The sequence below is a fragment of the Petaurus breviceps genome, unplaced genomic scaffold (assembly GCF_028583685.1).
Source record: "Petaurus breviceps papuanus isolate PSGF00001 unplaced genomic scaffold, PetGlider_PUasm1.0 400, whole genome shotgun sequence".
NCBI classification, from domain to species: Eukaryota; Metazoa; Chordata; class Mammalia; order Diprotodontia; family Petauridae; genus Petaurus; species Petaurus breviceps.
In genome coordinates this window covers 4,207,746-4,230,923 of record NW_027186316.1, presented here as the reverse complement: position 1 = coordinate 4,230,923, position 23,178 = coordinate 4,207,746, and the positions used below count along the sequence as shown (strand labels likewise).

At 43.3% G+C, this 23,178-nt stretch overlaps 1 protein-coding gene across 1 annotated transcript in view; it reads right to left on the bottom strand.

Annotated features, from left to right (window-relative positions):
* COL4A5 (collagen type IV alpha 5 chain) overlaps window positions 1–23,178 on the bottom strand; it is a 211,520-nt gene that overhangs the window by 145,615 nt on the left and 42,727 nt on the right. The window contains exons 3-13 of the mRNA XM_069100381.1: window positions 22,780–22,869; window positions 17,815–17,859; window positions 13,140–13,184; window positions 12,952–13,014; window positions 7,241–7,294; window positions 6,060–6,086; window positions 5,670–5,750; window positions 2,374–2,436; window positions 654–689; window positions 516–557; window positions 279–371 (exon numbers count right to left, since the gene is read on the bottom strand). Coding sequence (XP_068956482.1) covers window positions 279–371; window positions 516–557; window positions 654–689; window positions 2,374–2,436; window positions 5,670–5,750; window positions 6,060–6,086; window positions 7,241–7,294; window positions 12,952–13,014; window positions 13,140–13,184; window positions 17,815–17,859; window positions 22,780–22,869 — 639 coding nt within the window. The remainder of the gene's footprint in view (window positions 1–278; window positions 372–515; window positions 558–653; window positions 690–2,373; window positions 2,437–5,669; window positions 5,751–6,059; window positions 6,087–7,240; window positions 7,295–12,951; window positions 13,015–13,139; window positions 13,185–17,814; window positions 17,860–22,779; window positions 22,870–23,178) is intronic.

Sequence of the window (23,178 nt, the reverse complement as noted above, 5' to 3'; positions counted from 1 at the left end):
ATCTTCTACAGAGGAAAGGTTAGCCTCTCTGAGCCTCTGGTGGCCCTTTTAGCTCTAGATAGAGGATATTATGTGTGATGTTGAACAAGTCTCCTATCCTTTCTAGACCTCCATTTCCTCCTCTGTAGAATGAAAGTTCTGAACTAGCCAGTCTTTAAGGGCCCTTCTGCTTTCCAGCTCTTAGAATTATTTTAAAATAATACTCATATGTAAGCTATGCAAAATCCCATTCCGAATAGCAATGAGACACTCTGGTAATCTTCATCCCCCTACCTCACCTGATCTCCTTTCAGCAGCTCTGTCTCGTTTGATCCCTTCAGTTCCCCGATCTGTCCTGGGGGGCCAGGTGGGCCCTGTAGCCCTTGTTCACCCTAGTTCCCCCAAAAGAGAACAAAATTTTGAGGTTACCTCATATGCCTCTGGCAATACGACATGTAAAGCATGGAGGATGAGAGAGATAAGAGGAAATAAAATCAGGACAATAGGTCAGAAAGTTACAAAAAGAGAAGGCTTACCTTTTCACCTTTGGGGCCCTGGAAATTCAAGCCCATGTTCCCCTGAAATGAACATTTTTCAGATAAGAAATCTTGAGGATAGACAACTACAAAATAGCCTGAAAAAGCTAAAAAGAATATAAAGAAAACAGAAATTACCTTTGGTCCTTGAATTCCTGGTGGTCCAGGAGGCCCCTATGAATTAATCAAGGAATAAAAGGGAAAAAGTTCTATTTATTTTTTAATCAAAACATACTTTGATATCAAAACATCTTTGAGTTCAAATGACTTGTGCTCACTAGCCCTAGGGTCCTGGGCCTTTGGGTATCTAGCTCATGGCCAGAATCTCAGCAGCACCCAATGACTTCTGGGGCTGACTGTTGTTCAAGAGCCTTTAAGGAAAATCTCGTCACATTCAAATGTATCATACCGGCAGGTCACTAGGGCTAGAACAAAATATATTCTTTTACAGAAAGATCCCAGTTTATTCTTGAAGCAATTTTTGAAATCCCACTTAGCCTTTCTTCAAGAATGTATTTGGGTTTTCAAACTTTATGGCACAAGGTAAAAGATGAAGCTGGATCAGCACCTATTTACAAGTCACTGTTATGTGTGCCCCATCCTGTGGTAGAACCTTTTGATCTCATACTGGTCTGATCAATCACAGTCGGACACACTGCACCTTGACCCCAACATGGTGATGTCATTTTAGTCATCTTTGAGAACAGCGAAGGGCATTGATGGGTGACATTCTCTTGGAAGTCCACTGATGGGTGGCATTCCTAGCTTCTGTTACAAATACCATCCGAAAGCCATGATGTGTCAGAAGAGAGGAGATGGAGTGAAAAAAGGAAGAATGTGCCCCAAACGTAAATCATCTTCACCATTCAGAGTCGGGACACCCTGACTGAGAAACTATCATCTAGTTTTGCCCCTTGCCTTGATGAAAGCCTCCAGTTCTGACAGATAGGAGTCTATCGTCTTCTGAAAATCCTCTGACTATTCTAATATTTATTTTTACATCCAATGTAAATAAGTTCCAGATGGAGGCATAGAGACAAGGACTGGACTCATGATTTCATTGGCCCAGGGAACCTCAAGGTGAAGAAACTTCTTCTACCAATGAAGGTGGGTACCTTCTCTGCAATACTTAAAGAGTATGGCAAACAGAAATGAAATTCACCAGGATCACATGGCCAGGAGGGGTCAAAGGTGAGACTGCCACCACAAAATGAATCAGAAAGCATTTATTTAATGCCTGACTCTGTTGTCAGAAGTCCTACCACAACCAACTACTACCTTTGTGACCTGGGGCAAGACCCTTCCCTTCCCTGGGCCTCAGGTTCCCCCTCTGTAAAACAAGGAAATTGGACTAGAGGACCTTTGAAATCTATTCCAGCCCTAGATCAAGAATCTTGTGTGTGATCTTAGACAAGTCCCCTTCCCCTCTCTGGGTATCAGTTTCCTTCTCTGTAAAATGAGGTCTCTGAGGTTCCTTTCCAGTTCTACCTCAGACTCCTACAATCCCACTTTGAGTTAGGCCTTGTGATACAAAGCCCAAAATAAAATGAGCCCCGTCCTCACAGAGCTTCCAGTCTCCAAAATTGCAGCCAAAGCCAGTAGTATGATGTTTATACCATATTATTATTGGCTGGCACAGTGGGTGTCTAATGAATGCACCCTTGTTGACTGATCCATCGATTGATTGACTGGTTGAAAAAAGTAAAATGGAAAACTGAACCCTTTCATCCTCCATCTTCCTCCCAGGCAAATACGGAGAAGAAATCACATTGCCTCCCACTTGGGAGGAGCTCACAAATGCCACATATGCTGAAAAGAAAGGCACAGCCCATGCTCCAAAATGCTCTGGAAAGCTTACCATCCAACCTGGCAGACCGGAGGAACCAAGAGGGCCTGGGCTTCCCATCACACCAGCTGGGCCCTGTCAAAAGGAAGAAAGCGTTAGAGGGAAGAGGACCAAGCCTCTTGAAGCATGGCACCACTTTGAGAGCTCTCTGCTCTAGAACTCAGTGGCATCCTTGGTGTTCTAGCATCCACATGACACCATTCATTTTAAAGGAAACGCAGAGGGCACAAAAAAACATCAAAAACAAATTTTTTTTGAATTGTGAAGGACACAAGAAAGGGGTCAAAGGTGAGCAAAAGTGAGAGGGTAACGAGAACAAAAGGTAAGAGGGAAGGCTTAGAGTATTAAATGAATGGGCCTGAATGGGTTCAATTGCCAAAAGATATGAGAAGGAGGCTGTGAAAAAAGAAAGAAAGTAAAGCGAGCAAACTAGGGGAAGGACATTCATTTCTTTTCCTGGGGCAAAAAATTCTCAGTTATGAGAAGAGTCTTAACATTCTTGAGAAAGGTCTCATTGGAGAATCAGCAGAAAGAACATTGCCTCTGGAGGCAGAAAGAGTTCAAACCCTGCCTCTGACACCAGATGCATTACTTTCAACTAGTCCCTTCCCCTTCCTGAGCCTCAGTTTCTCCCTCTGTAAAATGAAGGAGGTTGGCTTTGATGACCTCTAAGCTTCCTTCCAGGTCCAAACCTAGGATCCTGTGATCACACTGATCCTCCAGCACACTCTGATTTGCATGACACTCTTCTGGCTCCCCTCCTACCTCTCAGACAGCTCCTTCAATGTCTTCTTTGCTGGTTTTCCATCATCTTCTCAAACCACCCCTCCCCCATATCTCATCCCAGATTCTACCTTTGTACCATCCCTACCTTCTGCTCCCAGAAGGCCAGGAGTGCTCTGGGAATATGGGCCATGTCACAGGCAAGCTGATGTTCCTAGTATCTAGTATAGTGCCTTGATGTTTAATAGGGTTTGACCTGAATTCTTATTTTATTTGTCTTTTTGGATGGGGGGAAGGCAGGGCAAATGGGGTTAAGTGACTTGCCCAAGGTCACACAGCTAGTTAAGTGTTAAATGTCTGAGGCTGGATTTGAACTCAGGTCCTCCTGACTCCAGGGCCACCTAGCTACCCCCAACCTTAATTCTAATGGAGTCCCAGGAGAGATGATTACATTACCATCTTCCGCCCTCACTGGGCCCCTCCTAGTGTACTGTGTTCAAGTCTAGGGGAAGCATTTTTAGGAAGGCTTTTGACAGGCTGGAAATCACCAAGAAAAAGTCAAAGAAAATGGAAATGAAGAAAGAACCTTAACATCATGGAGATAAGTTTCAGGTGAATATTTCATCTGGATAAGAGAAGGCTCTAGGGAATCAGATGGAGAAAATGAGGCCCAGAAAGATTAGGTGACTTGTTTTAGGTCACAGAGCTGCTAATCTGAGGACACTAACCCTGGGCTTCTTAGCTCTAATGGGGTGCAGTGTCCTATCTACTGTCCCACACTGCATCTGAAGGACTACTAAATGGAGGATAGTATAGACCTATTCAGCTTGACTCCAGAAATCTATGATTAGGCCATCAGAAAAACCTGAGTTCAAATCCAGCCTCAGACACTTACTGTGACCCTGAGCAAATCACATAACCTTGGGGAAGCTGGGTGGTGCATTGGATAGAGCACCAGGCCTGAAGTCTGTCTTTCTGAGTTCAAATCTGGCCTCTGACAATTTCTTAGCCGTGTGACCCTGGGCAAGTCACTTCACCCTGTTTGCCTCAGTTTCCCCATCTGTAAAATAAGCTAGAGAAGGAAATGACAAACCACTCCAGTATCTCTGCCAAGAAAATGCCAAATGGGGTCACAAAGAGTCAGACATGACTAACACTTTAAGCAAAAAACACCTTTCCAGATGCAGAGAAAAACATGGCTGAAGGCTTAAAAACATAATAAAGTCCATTTTAAAAAGGGAAGGGGGATGGCAGCTAGGTGGAGCTGTGGATAGAGCACTGACCGTGGAGTCAGGAGGACCTGAGTTCAAATCTGACCTAGAGCTGTGTGGCCCTAGGCAAGTCACTCAACCCCAACTGCCTCAAAAAACCAAACAACTCATTTCATTCATTAAAAATTATCATAATTTTTTTAAAGTTGCAGAAATGGAGATTTAGGTCTGATGTAAGGGAAAATTGCCTAACAATTAGAGCCATCCTAAAGTGAAGTGGCCTACCTTGGGAGGTATTATTAATGTTAATAACAGCAACTAATATTTATCCGGTACTTTTAGGTTTACAAAGCCCTTAGAGATATTTTTTCTCATTTGTGAGATTGCTGATGTTATCTTCCCTACTTTATAGATGAGAAAACTGAAGCTCAGAAATGTTAAGTGACAACCAAGGTCACATAGCTAGCTGAGATTCAAAGCCAGAGGCCCTCTGACCGTAAGGTCAGTGATTGAGCCATTGGGGTCACACTGTTCATCCTCACTGGAAATCTACCAGAAAAAGCTAGAAGGCAGATGATAGCGAAGGTTCACGTTCCATCATAGGTTGGCCCCAAATCCGATAGGTGGTCATTTGGATCCCCATATCCATTCCCCCAAGTCAGATCCTTTGCCAGCTTTAAAGCCCTATGTACCTATCAGCTGTGATTCTAAGAGACCCCTTACTCAATTACAGATTTTCCACAAGGTAGCAAGAGGGGGTCTGTATTCAGTCACAGGTTGGTCCAACCATAGATGTCTCATTTGGCTCCAATATTACAGGACTGTATAATCTCCTTCCATTCAGAGAGGGCCTGTGTGCTGTGCTGCCCTCCCCAGCCCCAGTCCATAGAAAGTCCAAATTCATTGCTTTGTGTGGGCAGAGGAAATGCAATGGTAATGAAAGGAGTGTCTCTTAAGAGTCATTTCCAGGTAGGCCCATTTAGAGTCAGCCTTGGAGCTAATCAGCAGTGTCCTGGGCTTTTTTCCTTTGTTCTAATCAGTCCAGCAGCACTTACCGAGAACACTCCGGTCCCTAAAGCTCTTTCTACCACACTCACTTAGCACAATATAAGCAGAAATCTACAGCCAAAGCCACAAACCAAAATTTCCATGGAAACTGAGCAGAAAGAGAATAAAACAAAGAGAAGCTGATCCTCACTGGTGTTATCTAGGCAACGTTTTGTTGAGACGCCAGTAACATGCTAATTTGCACATGTAACAACTTGAAAGTGCCTATGGATGAAAGAGTGGAGGAAAAAGTGGAGGAGAAAACTGGGGAGTGCTTCTTGGATGGCCCCAAAGAAGGCAAGTGAGGAAAGCTCGGAGTGCACTTACTTCTCTTCCCGGAAGTCCTGGATCGCCGAGGTCCCCTTTTGGGCCCAGCAATGGAGACCGAATTATACTCCCCGGCAGGCCCTAAAACAAAACCATAAACACAAGGCCCTTGTAAATATCTCTAAATTGGCAATGGTCTGGAATGAAATGATCTGAGTATCCAAGCTCCCTTTTAAATGTCACCGAAGACAGGGCTGCTTTATCAACCAAAGCCAGGGACTAGAGACTGAGACCGCTAGGGTGTCAAAAAGGGGATGGAGACAATAACATAATATTAAGAAACAATGGCAAAGCTTCACATTCTCAGGGTTCCCATGGCCTTGCTATTGGGTGTAAACATCCTGACTCCTCTAAAAATGCCCCAAAGCTGGATTAGTGTAAAATGCTCACCTTCATCCCTGGGATCCCAGGAGGACCCTGTGTGGAAGAGAAAGAGGAAAAAAAAATCAGCAGACTATATTGTAACATTCCCCTAAAAGCCTGCAGAGCCAATGTACCACAGATGAAATTTATTCCAACAGTAGTGGAACCAGGAGGTCATTATATCTGAAAACACAATCTAATTTCTACTACTAAGATCTTGCATCTGACTTTCATTCCCTTTGTGACCTTGGATCAGTGCATTCCCTTCCCTGTGCCTCAGTTTCCCCCTCTGTAAAGTAAGAGGCTTGGACTAGATGGGCCCTGAGGTCCCTTCCAGCTCTAGAGCAAAAATCCTCTGTGTGACCTTGGATCAATGCATTCCCCTCCCTGAGCCTCAGTTTCCCCCTCTGTAAAGTAAGAGGCTTGGACTAGATGGGCCCTGAGGTCTCTTCCAACTCTAGAGCGTGGATCCTCTATGTGACCTTGGATTATCCCCTTCCCCTCCCTGGGCCTCAGTTTCCCTCTCTGTAAAAGAAGGGGGTTGGAATTGACCAGAGATTCTTAACCTGTGTTCTGTAAACTTTTTTTTCTCATATTTTGATAACTGTATTTCAACATAATTGGTTTCCTTTGCAGTCTTGTGTTTGATTTTTTGCATTTAAAACACATTCATTCTGAGAAAGAATTTCTAGGCTTCAGACCACCAAAAGGGTCCATATAGGACAACAAAGCTTCAGAACCTCTGGAGTACTTGGATCCTATCTGTGGTTTTAAACAAGTTCCTTCCCCTCCCTGGGCTTCAGTTTCCTCCTCTGTAAAATGAGGAGGCCATACTAGATGGCCTCTGAAGCTCCTCACAGTTCTAGGGCTAGAATCCTCTGATCTGATGTCACTCCATCTCCCTGGGCCTCAGTTTTCCTATCTGTCAAACAGGGAAGTTATTTAGATGGCCTCTAAGGTCCTTTCCAGCTTGAGACCTATGACTGTGATATTTGAAAATCCATTCAAGTTTTGCAGGGAAGCCTGTCATGATTCTCCATTTGTGGATTCTTCCCAATCTTTGTCCAATTTCTTAGTTCCCCACATGCCACCCCCCCTTCTACATTTCAGTGAGCCAAGAGACCAGTTTCCTTTCCTCTCCCAACCCCAGCATCTTCACTGATTCTAATGCAGTTTTTTACTATTCAAATCCAACACCTGTAACTTACTGGGGGACCTGGTAAACCTGGAACACCAGGAATGCCTGGGAATCCATGTTCTCCCTAGATGGGAAAGAAAAAGAGGGTGGGAGAAGGAATAAACAAACAAATGAATAAATGAACGAACGAATGAACAAATGAATAAAAAAGCATACTTAGAATCAAAAATATAAAGTGACTTTGTGAATATACAAGTTTTTGAAAGTTATGGTCTAAACTGCTTCTCTAAAAGACTTTTGAAAAAGTCAGAAGATAGGCATATTTTTCAGAACCTGACTGGCCACTAATTAATCACAAGCCTGACCTCACTTATCAGTTGCCTTCTGTCCAAGCTTATCACTTCCTTATTCCCTCTCCATTCATTATTCAAAAGGGGCCCTACTTAGCCCTGTTCACTAAACCCTCATCCCTTCTGATCAACCTCCAGCAGAAAGACAGAAGGCATCTTTCTTAGCTCCTCTGTTTACTCTGCATACAGCTCCCTTCTCACTCATACCCATAATCACCTTCCAATTTATAACGGTTATGGCAGGGGTTGGGAACCTGCAGCCTCAAGGCCACGTGTGACCTTCTTGGTCCTTGAGCTTGGCCCTTTGACTGAGTCCAAGTTTGACAGAACAAATCCTTTTATTAAGGGGATTTGTTCTGTGAAGCTGGGAGTCAGTCAAAGGACTGCTCCTGAGGAGCTAGAGGGCCACACGTGACCTTGAGGTTGCAGGTTCCCCCACCCCTGGGTTAGGGAAACACTTGGGTGAGCATGAGTTTCTTTCCTTGGGTTGTTTTTTATTCCCTTGAGGCAGGAGGGGGGAACTATTATCACCAATGAGAATCATTTTAGCAACTCCAAACTCAGCCCCAGTGGTTTACACATCATTGTCAAAAGTTAGCCTACATAGCCAGTTTAGAAAGCACAGGGGAGAAACAATCAAGAATGCAATCCGACAAGTATTCGTTAAGGGCCTACTATGTACAAGGATATTTCATCTCCCACCTCCAAACCTTTGCCTGGCCTGTCCACCCCCCTTCTGGATGTTCTCTGTCCTAACCTCCACTTCCTGGCATCCCTAGCACACTTCCAGGTTCAGTTCCTTTTTTTGGATGCCCTCCCCCAACTGCTAGGGCCTCACCAAGATTAACCTTGTACATATTTTGGATATACCTCTATGGGCATGTCTTATCTGCTCTGATGAACATAAGATCCTTGAGGGCAGGGCTGTTCCCTTTCTGTCTTTGTATTCCTCAGTGTCCAACACAGAGCCTGACATGCAGCAGATACTTAATAAGTGCTTGCTTAATTGATCGATAAGAACTGGGGAAACAGTCAAGAATCTGACAGTCCCTGCCCTCAAGGAGCTTACACTGGAAAGGAAGAGAACCTGTATATATATAATCACAAAATACGTACAAAGTACTTTAAGGGGCAGGGGCAAACACTAGCAAACAGTAGATAGTGGATCAGAAAAGGCCTTGTGTTGGGGTAACATTTGAGTTGAGTCTAGAAAGGCACCATAGATTCCAAGAAGCAGAGGGGAAGAGGGAGAACATTCCAGGCATGGGGAATGGTCCATGCACAAAGGCCTGGAGATGGGATACTGTATACCAGGAATGGTAAATAGACCAGTTGGAATATAATGTAAAAGGAGTAAGGGGAAGTAATGTGAAATTAGTATGGGAAAAATAGAATGGGGCCTGAATATGAAGGGCTTCAAATACCAAACAGGGGAGTCTGTGTTTCATTATAGTAACAATAAGGAGTGACCAAAGGCCTGGAGAGAAAGAGAGAACGTGGGAGGAAGGCCAGACTTGGTAGGGAAGCCTATTTCTGCTTGGGACACACCAAGTAGAAGATGTCTGTGGGATATACAATGGGAGATAAGAACTCTACAGAGGGAGGAGGTCTAGACAGAGAGATTTCGGCACCATCTTGCATAGACATGATCCTTGTACTCATGGTTACTGATGAAAGGACGAAGGGTAAAGAAAGACAAGAAGAAGGCCCAGGCCAGAGCCCTTGTATACAGTTGCTCGTAGCAGGTGGGACATGAAGGATGAGTGATCCAGCAAAGGGGACAGAGAAGGAGGAGACCCAGAAGGGAGAAATATCACTTCTGTCAAAGGAGGAAAAGAAAATCCAGGAGGAGGGCCTGGTAGACAATGCTGACTGCAGCATGGAGATGATAATGTTGGAGCTCTTAGTTTCTTGAATGCTACAATATTCATAGTGGATAAAGTGCCAGACAAAAGTCTGGAAAACCTGAGTTTGAATCCTCCCTTAGAAATTTACAAACTGTGTCATTCTGGGCAGGTCACTTTAACCTCTCTCAGCCTCAGTTTCCCCATCTGTAAAACTGGAGGGGTGGTGATAATAGTACCTACCTTGCAGAGTTGCTGTAAGGGTCAAACAAATACATAAAAAGTGCTTTGCAAATCTTAACATGCTGTATAAATGGTAGCTACAATTATTATTTCTAAATCTATCCCTCTTAGAAGAAATTAATCCCTCTCAGGTATGTATGCCCTGGAAGTCTAACAAAGAAACAAAGACCTTGCCTTCCTGGGTACCCATAATGGGCACACTTGTTGTTCTCTATGTGATCCCATGGACCACAGCACACCAATGTTTCCCAGGGCATTTTCTTGGCAAAGATACTGGAATAGTTCACCATTTCCTTCTCTAATAGATTAAGACAAACAAAGGTTAAGTGACTTGCCCAGGGTCACACAAATAGTAAGTGAGAGTAGACTGAACTCAGGTCTTCCTGACTCTAGGCCCAGCGCTATCTATCTTTCAAACTATCTAGCTGCCCCCTAACAGGCACACTAAGTTTCTTTAAAATTGTGGCCAATTTTGGACTTTTCACACAAACTATGCATAGGAACTGCTAGCTTTTGCTTGAAACGGTGACCCTTCAAAACACATAAAACACAATGTGTGGGGGCAACTAGGTGACGCTAGAGAGCACTGGCCCTGGAGTCAGGAAGAACTGTGATGGGGGAGGGGGAGGGGTTTATGGGCAGTGCCATGGTTGCTTAAATGAATATGCATAAGTTTGATGGGGTGATCTCCATATAAGGCCATGAGGTGATCACCATATGAGGCCATAAATGTAAAACTGCGATGTGATTGGCTCGGATTCGCTATATATTTTCTTGTGTGAGAGGGCGCTCTCTCTCTCTCTCTCTCTCCGCCATGTAACTGTTGAAGAATAAACCACCCCGCTTCACTCCTCCGCCTTCTGTCTGGTGTTTTTTCCCCGTGAGGGGCCGGTGACGACCGAAGACCCGGGATGGGTAAGTGAGAGGGCCGTGGGGCTAGTCGTCTAGATCTGTTGTGAGGGCAAACGCCCGCAACAGAACTGAGTTCAAATTTGGCCTCAGACACTTAACACTTACTAGCCGTGTGACCTTGGACAAGTCACTTACCCCCAATTGCCCTGCCCTCCCCCCTCCAAAAAAGGCAAAAAAAAAAAAAAGAAAGAAAAGAAAACATGATTTCATAAGGGAAAAAAAGAATTCTAACACTAGGATAAGTGGAAGATATAGTGTGCCTATCACCATCCCAAGATGGCCCAAAAGGATGTTAGATAAGGTGATCTTTCACATCCTTCAAGGCCCACCTCTACACCTCTGCATTCCTTGGAAAATGGATTTTACGCCTTACTCATCACAGCAGTTGCAGGCTTTATGCACGGATGGGGAATTGTAAGGGTGGAACATGGTATATTCCAATTTGATTGCTCTGGGGGTTGACTGTGAAAAGCTGATTTTTTTTCAGGGGGGGAATCTCTTTTTATTGTTGGTTACAACAGACAGCTCATTGGGGAGGGAAAGGGAGAGGGATATATTCAGAAATGAAGGGGAAATAAAAGGATCAGCATGATACGAACATTTTTGGACCCCGCAAATGTGCAGAATTGGTTTGTTTGACTATGTTTAGCAGTTAAAAGGACGGTGTTTTGATTTCTTTATTTGGGGAGAGGGATAGGGAAGGGTGGAGGCTAGCCGATGCTGAGAGAGAAAACAAACAAAAAAAAGAAACAAAAGATGTTCATGGAAACACTTTAAAAAATGCAGAGAAGAGAACAGAAGGAAGGCAGTTTGGAGAGAAACAGACAAGCTGGCCAGCTTCGAAAGTAACAGATTGAATTTATGATAAACTTTTTTTTTTAAAGCAAGCTCTCCATAACAGAGATTTGTGACTTTAAATGTAATCATCTTTTCTGTTCTATTTTGCATATGCCTGCTTTTTTGTTCCTTAAATCCCAACTACAAAGAAAAGAAATGAAGAAAATGTAAAAATAAAAGAGATTGATACTTAAAAAAATATAACTAAACCTTTGATGACTGAGGAAAAAATTGAACGTGGGCTCTGAAGAGGTTGGAAGGACACTTTGAATTAGAATTTTATCTGCTAATAAAAAAGTTCTATTTTATTCCTTTCAAACACTTATGTTAACTGCAACTTGGTTAACGAAGTGTGGGGCTGGCTTTAATGTATAATAGAAGAGCTTTTAATGTATAATGGGCCTTTTCAGGTTCATTACATTTTACCCTCTTTCACATACTCTATAGTCAAGCCAAACTTGGCCACCTTGCTATTTCTCACAAAGCTCCATCTCCCACCTCCATGCCTTTGTCTCTCATGCCTAGAAGGCACTTCCTCCTCAATTCCATCTCCTGGAATCCCTAAATTTCTTCAAGACTCAGTTCAAGTTCCATCATCTCCATATGGCCTTTCCTGTTCTCCTTAGCTGCTGATGACTTCCCTCCTCCATTCAAATCACCCTGTATTTTTTCAGGGCTGCTAGGTGTTGGTGCAGTGGACAGAGCACCAGGCCTGGAGTCAGGAAGACTCATCTTCCTGAGTTCAAATCTAGCCTCAGACATTTACTAGTTATGTGACCATGGGTAAGTCACTTCACTCTTTACCTCAGTTTCCTCATCTGTCAAATGAGCTGGAGAAGAGAATGGCAAACCACTCTAGGATCTTTACCAAGAAAACCCCAAGTGGGATCATAAAGAATCAGATACAATGAAAAACAATAATTTTTTCAGTCTATATTCTCATATATGTTGATGCTGTCTCTCCTACTAGAATATAAGCTTCTTGAGAGCAGGATCTGTTCCCCTTCTGTATTTGCATCCAAGGCATCTAGTAGGATGTTTGGCACAGAGTAGGTGGTTTAAAAGTCTCTTACTGACTGAATGATTCATCACTAGCACTGCAGCAGAAGGTACTGGGAAGGTTGGCTCTGGCCTCAAAAGAGCTGAATTCTCCTCTGGATTCTGTTTCTTGGTAGCTGCATATGTATGACATCATAGGATTAACTTTTGCCCAACCTCCTTCTAATCAGACTTCTTTTTTTATAATTAAAAAAATTATTTTTGCCTTTTTTTTTTGGAGGGGGGAAGGCAGGGCAGTTAGGGTTAAGTGACTTGCCCAAAGTCACACGGCTAGTTTTTGTGTTAAGTGTCTGAGGCTGCATTTGAACTCAGATCCTCCTGACTCCAGGGCCAGTGCTCTATTCACTGCACCATCTAGCCACTCCTCTAATCAGACTTCTTAAGGAAACTTGGAGAAACTTACATATTCACATGACTATAGTCAATCCCAGGTGCTCTGGATAAGTAGCTGCCCCACTACCCCAAGGCTCGCTGATTCTCCTTAGAATTTTAAGACTAGAAAATATATTACCAAGGCAAGGTCAAATTAGACTCACCTTTGTCCCATTGCACCCTGGGATGCCCTGAGGTCCTGGGGCTCCATCATGGCCTGGAATTCCCTTGTAAGGGAGAACAGAACATTTTATCTATAACAATAATCTCCAGGAAAGAATATTCTCCAAAAATAATCACAAAAACAATAAAATCCATAAAAAAAATAATGAAAAAATTGAATCCTACTTACAGGAAGACCTGGTGTCCCTGGAAATCCAGGAAGTCCAGGGGGTCCCTAGGAGAAGAAACACAGTGTTTCATGAATCCCGTTAATTACCATGGATTTAGATCTTGAAAGTCCCAAGGCCATCTGAGCTAATATTTCTATTTTAGAGATGGGGAGCCTTTAGCCCAGGAAGGTAAAACTATTTATCTGAAGGCCCACATAGGACATAGGATTTGAGATCTGGAACTGGAAAGAACCCTAAAAAGTCATCCAACCCAACCTCCTCATTTTGCAAAGGGAGAAACTGAGGCACAGAAAGGGTAACTGACTCACCCATACTGCCAAGTAACACGTATCAGATGGCTTCTTAAAAACTTGAAATTTAAACTTGAAATGAGATTCTATGCCTTCCCCAAAAAAATTACTGCTCATTCAAATTCTCTCCAGAGCCCAGCCTTCTAGAACCTAGTTCTAGATGGAAAGGTATTTTGGGAGGGTTCTAGTGCCATTTAGTCTAGTGGGAACAGGCAAATGGGTGGTTAGATATGTCTGCTCTGCCATTAAAGTGCTGCAGTAAATGGTAACATTTAGACAGTCAATCAATCAAACCAACAAGTGTGTATCACTCACTTGTCTTCCATGGGCCAATGTGCTAAGTGCCAGGAATACAAGTAACAAAGAATGAAACAATCCCCACTCTTAGGGAGCTGCCATCCTAATGGGGAAGATCATAAGCACACATAAACAAATACCATGTCGTTAAATACAAGGTCGTTTGGGAGGGAGAGCACTGAGCAATTGGAAAGTGTGAGGAATGGCTTCGTGGGGAAAGCGGGGTCCAAGATGTGTCCCCCGGGGGTGGGGGACCACCAGAGCAAAGGAGACAGGAGATGGCGCAACCTGGGTAATGACTGCCAAAAAAGTCCGGTTCAGTTAGACGATGGAGTTCAGGAAGGGAAGTTGTGTCCAGAGAGACAGAAAAGTAGGCCAGGGAGAAGTGGTAAAAGGCTTTCAAAACTAAACAAAGGAGTTTCTACTTTATCTTAAAATGGCTAGGCAGTCACTGGAATTCGGGAAGCAGGAGAGTCACATGGTCAGATGGGTGCTTGAGGAAAATCACTCTGGCAGTTTTGAGGATGGATTGGAGTGATGAGAGACTTGAGGTGCAGAGACCAATTAGGGGGCTGCTGCAACAATCAAGGCAAGGGGTGATGAGGGCCTGAATTAAAGTGGTAGTTGTCTGAGTGGAGAGAAGGGGTCACAGACAAGAGATGTTACAAAGAAAGAAATTGCAAGACGAGGCAACTGATAGGCTAAATAGGGCGGGGGAGAGTGAGGAGTCTTAGGGAATGCCAGCAGCTTACATGGAAGGGGCAGAAATGAAAATGCCCAAGAAGGTATTTGGCTAATGAAAGTCTTCTACAGAAATCTATAGATCAATAAGCATTTATTAAGCAAGTGCCAGGCATTGTTCTGGGTGCTGGGTGCTCAATGCTAAAAAGGAACTGGTCTCTACCCGGGAGGGGCTGACATTGTAACAAGGGAGACATCATGAACTAATGTAAGAAGATTCCTAAAAGCACTGTTTTGTCCTTTGGGATACCAAGCACACCCAAAGCAATTTAGACCCTAGTATCTGGGGAAACTGGGGAGGCCTAAGGTAGGAAGGAGCTAGAAAGCAAGATTAGGAGAAGTGGGGATGGCGGCCAGTCTGGGCAAAGGCATGGAGACAGGAAATGATGAGGAAAAGCAAGGAGAACAGTTTGGCCAAAGGCCAGAGAGCACAAAAGGGGAGCCAGGCTGGGACGCGCTTTGGATTTTGAACAGAGGAGTTGATATTTGATTCTACATGCAAAGGGAAGCCGCTAGAGTTTCCTGAGTAGGTTAGTACCTATCACTTTGGCAGTTGCACACAGTTCAGATTCGAAAGGCCCCTAGATTTAGAGGTCAGCTAGTCCAAGCCAGCATTTTACAGAGGAGTAAACTGAAGTCCACAGAGGCAAGATGCTTTACCTAACTTCATGCAGACAGTAAGTAGCAGAGGGCAGGATTCAAACTAAGGCCCTTTGACTCCAAATATATTTCCACTGTCTGGTGACTTGAGACAGAGAAATGCATTAAGAGGTTCTTATCATGGTCTATGGAAGAGAGAAGAGGCCCCTAACTCAAATTGTTATGGAAAAAAAAAAACAATGATTCTAGTAGACTCTTTTTCTGAGGCTATCTGTTAGGGTTTGTCCTTGAATTAAACAGTTTTCCAACAGAGACCAGTGGATGCCAGAGGGCAACTCTGAGGATGCCTGGCTGCAGAGAGCTCAAACCCCAACCTTACTTATTTCTCTGAAATATTATCTATTCTTCCAGGACCAGTCTCCCCCTGGGTCCTCAGGCTCCAGACTCTCAGTGATGTCAGAATCCTGAAAGGGGTAATGACAATGGAGACTAGGAGGTCATAGAGCAATGGCAGAGAGAGCACATAGGTGGGGAGGAACATTCCTTATTTGGGGTTGTTGATGTTGTTTTAAAGATAATTACTTGGGGTGGCTAGGTGGCGCAGAGAATAGAGCACTGGCCCTGGAGTCAGGAGGACCTGAGTTCAAATCTGGCCTCAGATACTTAACACACACACACACACACACACACACACACAAACCTAGCCGTGTGACCTTGGGGAAGTCACTTAACCCCAACTGCCCTCCAAAAGCAAAAAAAAAGATAATTACTGCTCAAGCTTTGCTCCCTGTGGTAGTAGCAACATCTACTGCTAATCTGATTGGGAACCCAGGACTGGAAGGACCCTGCCACATAGGCTAGGTATTCATCAAAAGAATAAGGAAACCATCCTCAATGGTCTACAAATGCCTCATTTTATTCCAATCCTAAATCAGAAACACTGGATTGACCTGAGTAAGGCACCACCCAGAATATTCCCATGTCTGTTGTATCTAACTCATTGTGACCACATCTGGGGTTTTCCTTGACAAAGACAGAAGTGGTTTGCCATTTCTTTCTCCAGCTCATTCTACAGATGAGGAAATGAAGCAAACAAGGTGCAGTGACTTGGCCAGGGTCACACAGCTATGACATGTCTGAGGCTGGATTTGAACTCAGGTTCTTTTGACTCCAGACCTAGCACTCTGTCTTCTGTGCCACTTAGCTGCCTCATGTCTGTCACTAGCCAAACACAATCTCTCTGAGCCCTGAGTTTCCAGAATAAGCCTGCTATGAGGAGGCTGAGGCTGGCGGATCAACTGAGCTCAAGAGTTTTGAAGCTCGCCAATCAGGTGTCCACACCAAATCTGGCACCAACATAATGACTGAGGCTGGAGGAGCAGGGAGCTACCAGGTTGCCTGTAGGGGAGGGGCAAACTAGCCCAGGTCATAAGTGGAGCAGGTCAAAGCTCTTATGCCAATCAGTAGTGGCATCAGGCCTGTTAGTGATCATTGTACATGCAGCCTGGGCATGATCTGGAGATCCAATCTGTTACAAAAAAGAAAAGAAGGCTGACATCTACCCTTCCAACCACAAATGTTTTGTGCAAGTGTGTCAGAAACTCTTAAGGGCTGCTATCTGGCTCAGAAAACCAGTCACATAAATCAATCTTAACCAGCTATGGATTTTATTCTGTCCCTCCTTTCCCCCCAAATTGTCTTGTATTTATTTATCTCTGAAATTGCCTTTTATCTATTCTGTATGTACTAATGATGGGGGATGGGATTTGCACTGGATCCCTAAAAGGAAAAGCCTCTGAACTTTTCCACAAACTTCAGGACCCCAGTCCCTGGGGTTCTACTGAGGCTTCTGGCCCACCCCAGCCCATATTGATTACTTAATTAGCTTACTTGACACTACTAGATCCCATCCAGACCTGCCCACAGTCTTTCAGTACAAAAATACCAATCTCACCCCCATTAAATTGTGCAGATTCTTAGAATCTGACCTGCCTAAATTGGCGTCACAAATGCCACAGATTCACTAGGAATTGTGCCCACCCAACCTGTGTCATAATAAACTCACTACTTGAACTGAAAGAAAGCTTGAGTTTGACCACTCAAGCAGACCCACCCTGTACCCTTACACTTCGGGGTTCCTAGCACCTCTTAACCACATCACTAGTGTATGGGCATGATGTCTCCCCCATAGAACATAAGATCCTTGAGGGCAGGGACAGTTTCATGATCTCTATAGTCAGAGCCTGGCACAGTGCAAGAGGTTAATAAATTGACTGATAGAAATCAAGTCAGCTTTTAGCTAAGGAGGAAAGGCAGTTCTATTGTTCCATTATTTCCAGAAATAGGTAAAATTTGATGTTAAGACAAACAGTTTGATAAATTTGTCCCTGACCACTGACTAAAAGGAATGTTATAGCTGGAACATAATTAAAATCCAACATTTTCTGACATCAAATTTTTTTATAAACTTTTTCCAATCACATCAATTTGTTGAAATAGACATTCAGGAAATAAACTGTGTTTTAGAAAAATAACAGTAGCTCTCTAAATGTAAAAGAATTGCTTAGGACAACTTGAAATCTGCACCTACTTTTTAATTTAGCATTTAAAAGAAATTATTCTCCCACTGGCAACGCATTTCAGTATGTTCTGTTATGGTCTACTGGATGCAATTCACTTACCTTCCTTTGGAATCAGCTAGTAAGGCACCTCAAATATGACATTCTATAACTATCATTTGACTTACCCTGATTCCCTTCGGGCCCACTGGCCCAGGAGCACCATCATCACCCTGCAAAATGCCACAAAATTGTTAGAGATGATTTCCCAGGAAGGTCTCTGATCACTGATGTTCTAATTGGGAATGACGAAGCTGTAAAGCTTGGTTAATTTGCTTAAGGAAAACATACTGTTTTCCCCCAGGCTGAAAGCCTAGCAATGAGCTGCCTTGTCAAGGAATGCTGGAAACTTGCATTCAATTTCTTTTGTTGTTGATTTCTGTGTTTTTTATATTTTTAAAGGAAATCATCCATTTTCTTTTACTTCTCACTTCTGCTGGCATACACTTATGTATAGCAATTTTGGATCAGCCTCCTCGGTCCATTTCTTGGTGAATCTGTTCATTTTTAAAATTTTTACAATTTGATTTTCCCATTTAAAAAAAACACACTAATGATTTGTTGATTTTTTTGTCTTTGAAAAAAACAGCTCTTTATTTTTATCACCCTAAAAGATCTTTGTATTTTTCATTTTTCCACTCTTTTCAGATTTTTATGCTTATTTTGGAATTGTTAATTTGATTTTCCATGGGTTTTTGCTTTTTAATATAATTTCATTCATCCTACTGATTGATGGCTTATACTTACCCACTTTTAGGTTTTGTTTTCAATCTCACATGAGGAAGTGGCCTTTCCATTTGCCAAGGTCAACCCCCTCTACATATACCCTCAATCTCATTTCCTCCAACAGCTTGCTGCTTCCATCACCCTCTGTCTCTTTGTCATCTTCACTGTCTCCCTTATCCACGAACTCCTTCCCTGTAATCTACAAATATTCCCAGATCTCCCCAGTCTCAAAAAACAAACAAATAAACAAAACCCTACTTCATGGAACTCTTCCATCTCCTTATGCTATTAGCCTATCTTTCTTTTTTCCCTTTCATGTCTGGGGAGGTGTTATCAACTCAGGTGCACTTCCTGACCTCCCATTCATTTTTTAAAAAAAAGTTTTAGTGATGCTTTCTAGTTGAAGTAACATTCATTCCAGGATATTCCTGCCTAGCACCCACTCCTCTAGCAGCTACAATAAGACTGGAGCTGACTAGATATGCAACACTCCACACCCATAGTTTCCAACCTGCCCAACAAAAAGGAGAGTGCTGCATTTCTGCATTTCTTCTCTAAGGTCAAAATTGGTCATTATTAATTACAATGTGTTAGCTTTAGATTTCCTTTTATTGTTCTTTTTGTTGACATTATTGTATCCGTTATGCATGGTGTTTTTTGGGCCCTGATAATTTTGTTCCTCTGCCATGGTGGTTCCAGTGATTTGCTACCATATAAATAAATATTTCTTACACAGAGGAATTTCCATTCTTTGACTTCCCTTGGGAAGACTACTAACAGTGGAGACCTAATAACACTGGTTCCACAAAACCTGTTTCTTTCTTCCTGCAGGTGAGAGGGAGGACACCTATTGATAAGTGAGCTGACCCAATCAGTGAGCTGTTTTTTTTTCTTTTAGGCCTAGGCCTCGTGGCAGGTCATACTTCTGGCTACTATCCCAATCTTATTCAACAGAGCATCAATGTGCCCATACCCATGCCCCAGGGTGAGTGTGCCCTGACCCCATGGGGCACAGATGATGAGTGAGGGCTAAGCTCCCTGTGCTATTTTGAGAGTAGCTGACCCTCCTTCCCTCAGCTTGGCCTCTCTGCGGAGTGCTGAAGCTGTCACACTATCTATACCAGGGGTTCTGTGTCCTGGGCTCCTCCCCACTGGGGAAGTCTAGGGATCCCATGTCAGAATTGTGTTTTTAAATGCCTAAAATAAAACACACAGAACTAACTAAGGAAATAAAGAAGTCATTTATTTTTCCCATATAAGTTCACTGATGCCCTGAACTCTCTCTTGGGTCTGTGGACCTTAATCTAGACGGTATGACTCAGAATCAGCTCCTCTTTGACCTTGTCAAGGGAAACCTAGCCCTAGACATGTGACCTTGTTATAAAGGAGTCACTCCCTACAGAAGCAAACATGCTTAACCATAGGGCCAACAAAAACAATCAACAAACCAGCAGATATTTGAGTGGCCAGGCATCCACCAGACTCCTTGACCTCAGGAGTTCCCAGACAAACTCTTCTGATCCCAACAACCCTAGCAAGTGCACAGTTCAGTTTCTTTAGTGTTCTCTGGCCTGAATTCCTGCCAGTAGGCAAAGGAGAATAGACATTAAACTGGTTTGAAATCAATACTTGACTGCATTCCGCAGTGCCAGCCAATCACTGGGTGAAGACTCATTCTGCAAGAACTCTGGAACCAAACAATAATAACAACAATAACAATAATGATAGCTAACATCTATTTATTAAATACCTACTATGTGCCAGGCAGGCCACTAGGTGGCGCTACAGTGGATAGAGTACATTTCAGGCCTGGAGTCAGGAAAACTCATTTTTGTGTGTTCAAATCTAGCTTCAGAGACTTACTACCTGTGTGAACCTGGGTAAGTCATTTTACTCTATTTGCCTCCGTTTCATCATCTGTAAAACGTGCTGGGGAAGCAAATGGCAAACCACTCCAGTATCTTTGCCAAGAAAACCCCAAATGGAGTCACAAAGCACTGAACATGACTGAAAAACAACAGCAACAACATTAAATGTGCTGGGCATTTTACAAATATTATTTCATTTGATCCTCACGACAACCCTGAGAGGAAGGCGGGATTGTGGAGGTCCATGGTTCTCTCTATTCCCTTGTCTCATCACTTACCTTCCTGCTCCCCTACTGAGCCAAAAGCCCCATCCCTCTATGCAGTGGGAGAAGGGCCAGACAGAGCAAAAGTGGTGCTACATTTTCCTTCTTCCATGAAAGTCCCTGGCAAATGCATGGATATACATATATATGCATGCATCCATACAGACATACATAGATGTGCACATGTACATACATGTATATAAACATTTGTGTGCATTCTCATTTAGCTTGTAACTGTTGAAGATTATTATCACCCACATTCAAGGCATTATACACATGCATAAACCTAATTCATTCACACTGGGAACACATGCAGCTCCTGTGAGTACATGCCACCGACACGACACATAGCAGCCATCATGTGTTATTTAGAATGGTCAAAAGAAGATACATACTATATACACATAGAGCAACAGAACACGTGAAATGTAACATGCCATCAGAAGGAAGCAGACAAAGAGAGGAATGCGGACATAAAAACACTGTACAGTAAACACATAGGTCATGTCCCATGTGTCATATATGTCGCAGCTACATACAAAGCACATGTTTCATATGTTCCTACACTGGGTATCATGAGCCTAGATGGGTAACCAATCACTTCTCCCCTTTCTCATAAAGCATTATTGGCAAGCTAGGTCATAGGTCAAATAGGCCAGTATTTCTAGGAACTCATGAATGGCAGAGGCTGACCAGTAGTATAGAATTCTTCATCTAGAGCCCCAATACCAAGCCCTGGATGGATGGTCTAAGCAATTCTATACTTAGCTCCAGGCTCTTGGGATTCTCCCTGGTTCTCTAGGTATGCCTACAGCTTGAGTATTCCATTGAAAAAGAACTACCTTGAGATTTAACCCTTCCTTCCTGTCTGAACATGATGTCCCTCTGAGAACAAAAAAGACTTAGCAAGTCTCTCTAAGGGTTCCAGGACTCATACCCCTTCCTCATCTGAGTTACAGTCATCCTAGCTATATATCAAGCTAGAACAGTCCCTCAGCAACTGGCAATTAGGCTCTTCCTCCCAAGAGGCTCCACGGTTAATTTTCCATTACTGCTTTTCCTTTGCTCACCAGAGACTTTGCCTGACTCTCCAACAGGCAGTATGTGGATATTCTCTACGGGGCTCTGAAAATCCTCTGGGCCTATCCTGAAGGCTAAGAAGTTGTCCATCAGCCATGCTTGGCATGGGGTGCCTTTCCATCAGTCCACTATCTTGTTATGTTTCATGAATATCAAGATTCCTTAACAAAACTTTACTGATATCTTGACCTCAAATCTAGCCATCGTATTATCACTTCTTTCAATCAAAGCCTTTCTAGGATCAGGGTACAGCTGGGCAGTAGACCTCCTTCTGCCAATCAGATTTTCTTCTTCCTGAGAATGCAAAGCACCGGTCAACAGGTAGATATGGCACTTGCTTTAAATCTCACTGAGCATGGCATAAGTCACTGGAAGTACCACATGTTGGCTTTTCTTCAGGCCTCAGAGTCTCCAGCACATATAGCACTGGGAATCTTAATCACTTGGGCTGTGGGGCTCCCTGATTTCTGGCCATGATGACATCATTTTAAGTGGTTTTCTTTCAAAGTCTACCATGGTCAGAATGGATTTTAACCAACAATCTATACACAAAGAAATACTTCTTTCTTTCCTAGCCCCATAGAAACTGTGGAAGTATTCTGGGTTCTGTTCATAATCTGTAATTCCTTGTGACTGGGGCAGGGAGAGAAAAAAAATGTGAAGTTATACAGGGAAATGACTGTGATGTAAAAAATAGAAGGCATCAATAAAACTGGATAGATGGATGAATGGATGGATTGTTGTTGTTGAGTCATTTTTCAGTCATGTCCAACTCTTCATGACCCCATTTGGGGTTTCTTGGCAAAAATACTGGAGTGGTTTGCCATTTCCTTCTCCAGCTCATTTTACAGATGAGGAAACTGAGGTAAACAGGGTGATGTGACTTACCCAGGGTCACACAGTTAGTAAGTGTCTGAGGTTGGATTTGAACTCATGGAGATGAGTCTTCTTGACTCCAGGCCTGGCGCTCTATGCACTGCAGTGCCACCTAGCTGCATGGATGGATGGAAATAGAGGAGGAGGAGGAGGAGGAGGAGGAGGAGGAAGAAGAAGAAGAAGAGGAGGAGGAGGAGGAGGAGTTTAGTAGCTCGCCCTAGCTATAACCACTGATAACATTAGACCAACTGATGCTACAAATCAGTTGCTTGTTACTTACCTTTCGGCCTGGAGGTCCAGGAGGTCCTTCTGCTCCAGGAAATCCAGGTAAACCTGGGTGGCCTTCCAAACCTGGAAGTCCTCTCTCTCCCTGAAAAAAAAAGAATGAAAGGTAAGATCACTGCATAAGGAAGTGGGTAGGGCCAACAAAAGTACCAAGCAAAATAATCTATTGTTTACTGGGCCCTCAGGTAAAGAATATGGGAAGCAGAGGTGGGAGGTGGTGAGTAGTTTCTATTCTTTCTTCTATCTAGGAATCCCAATTGTCCCAGACTAGGGAAGTCTTATTATTATTGTTATGTTGGTCATTGAATTAGCTTTCATTGAAATTGTAATAATAAATGATCATCAGGAGGAAGGAAGGAAGGAAGGAAGGAAGGAAGGAAGGAAGGAAGGAAGG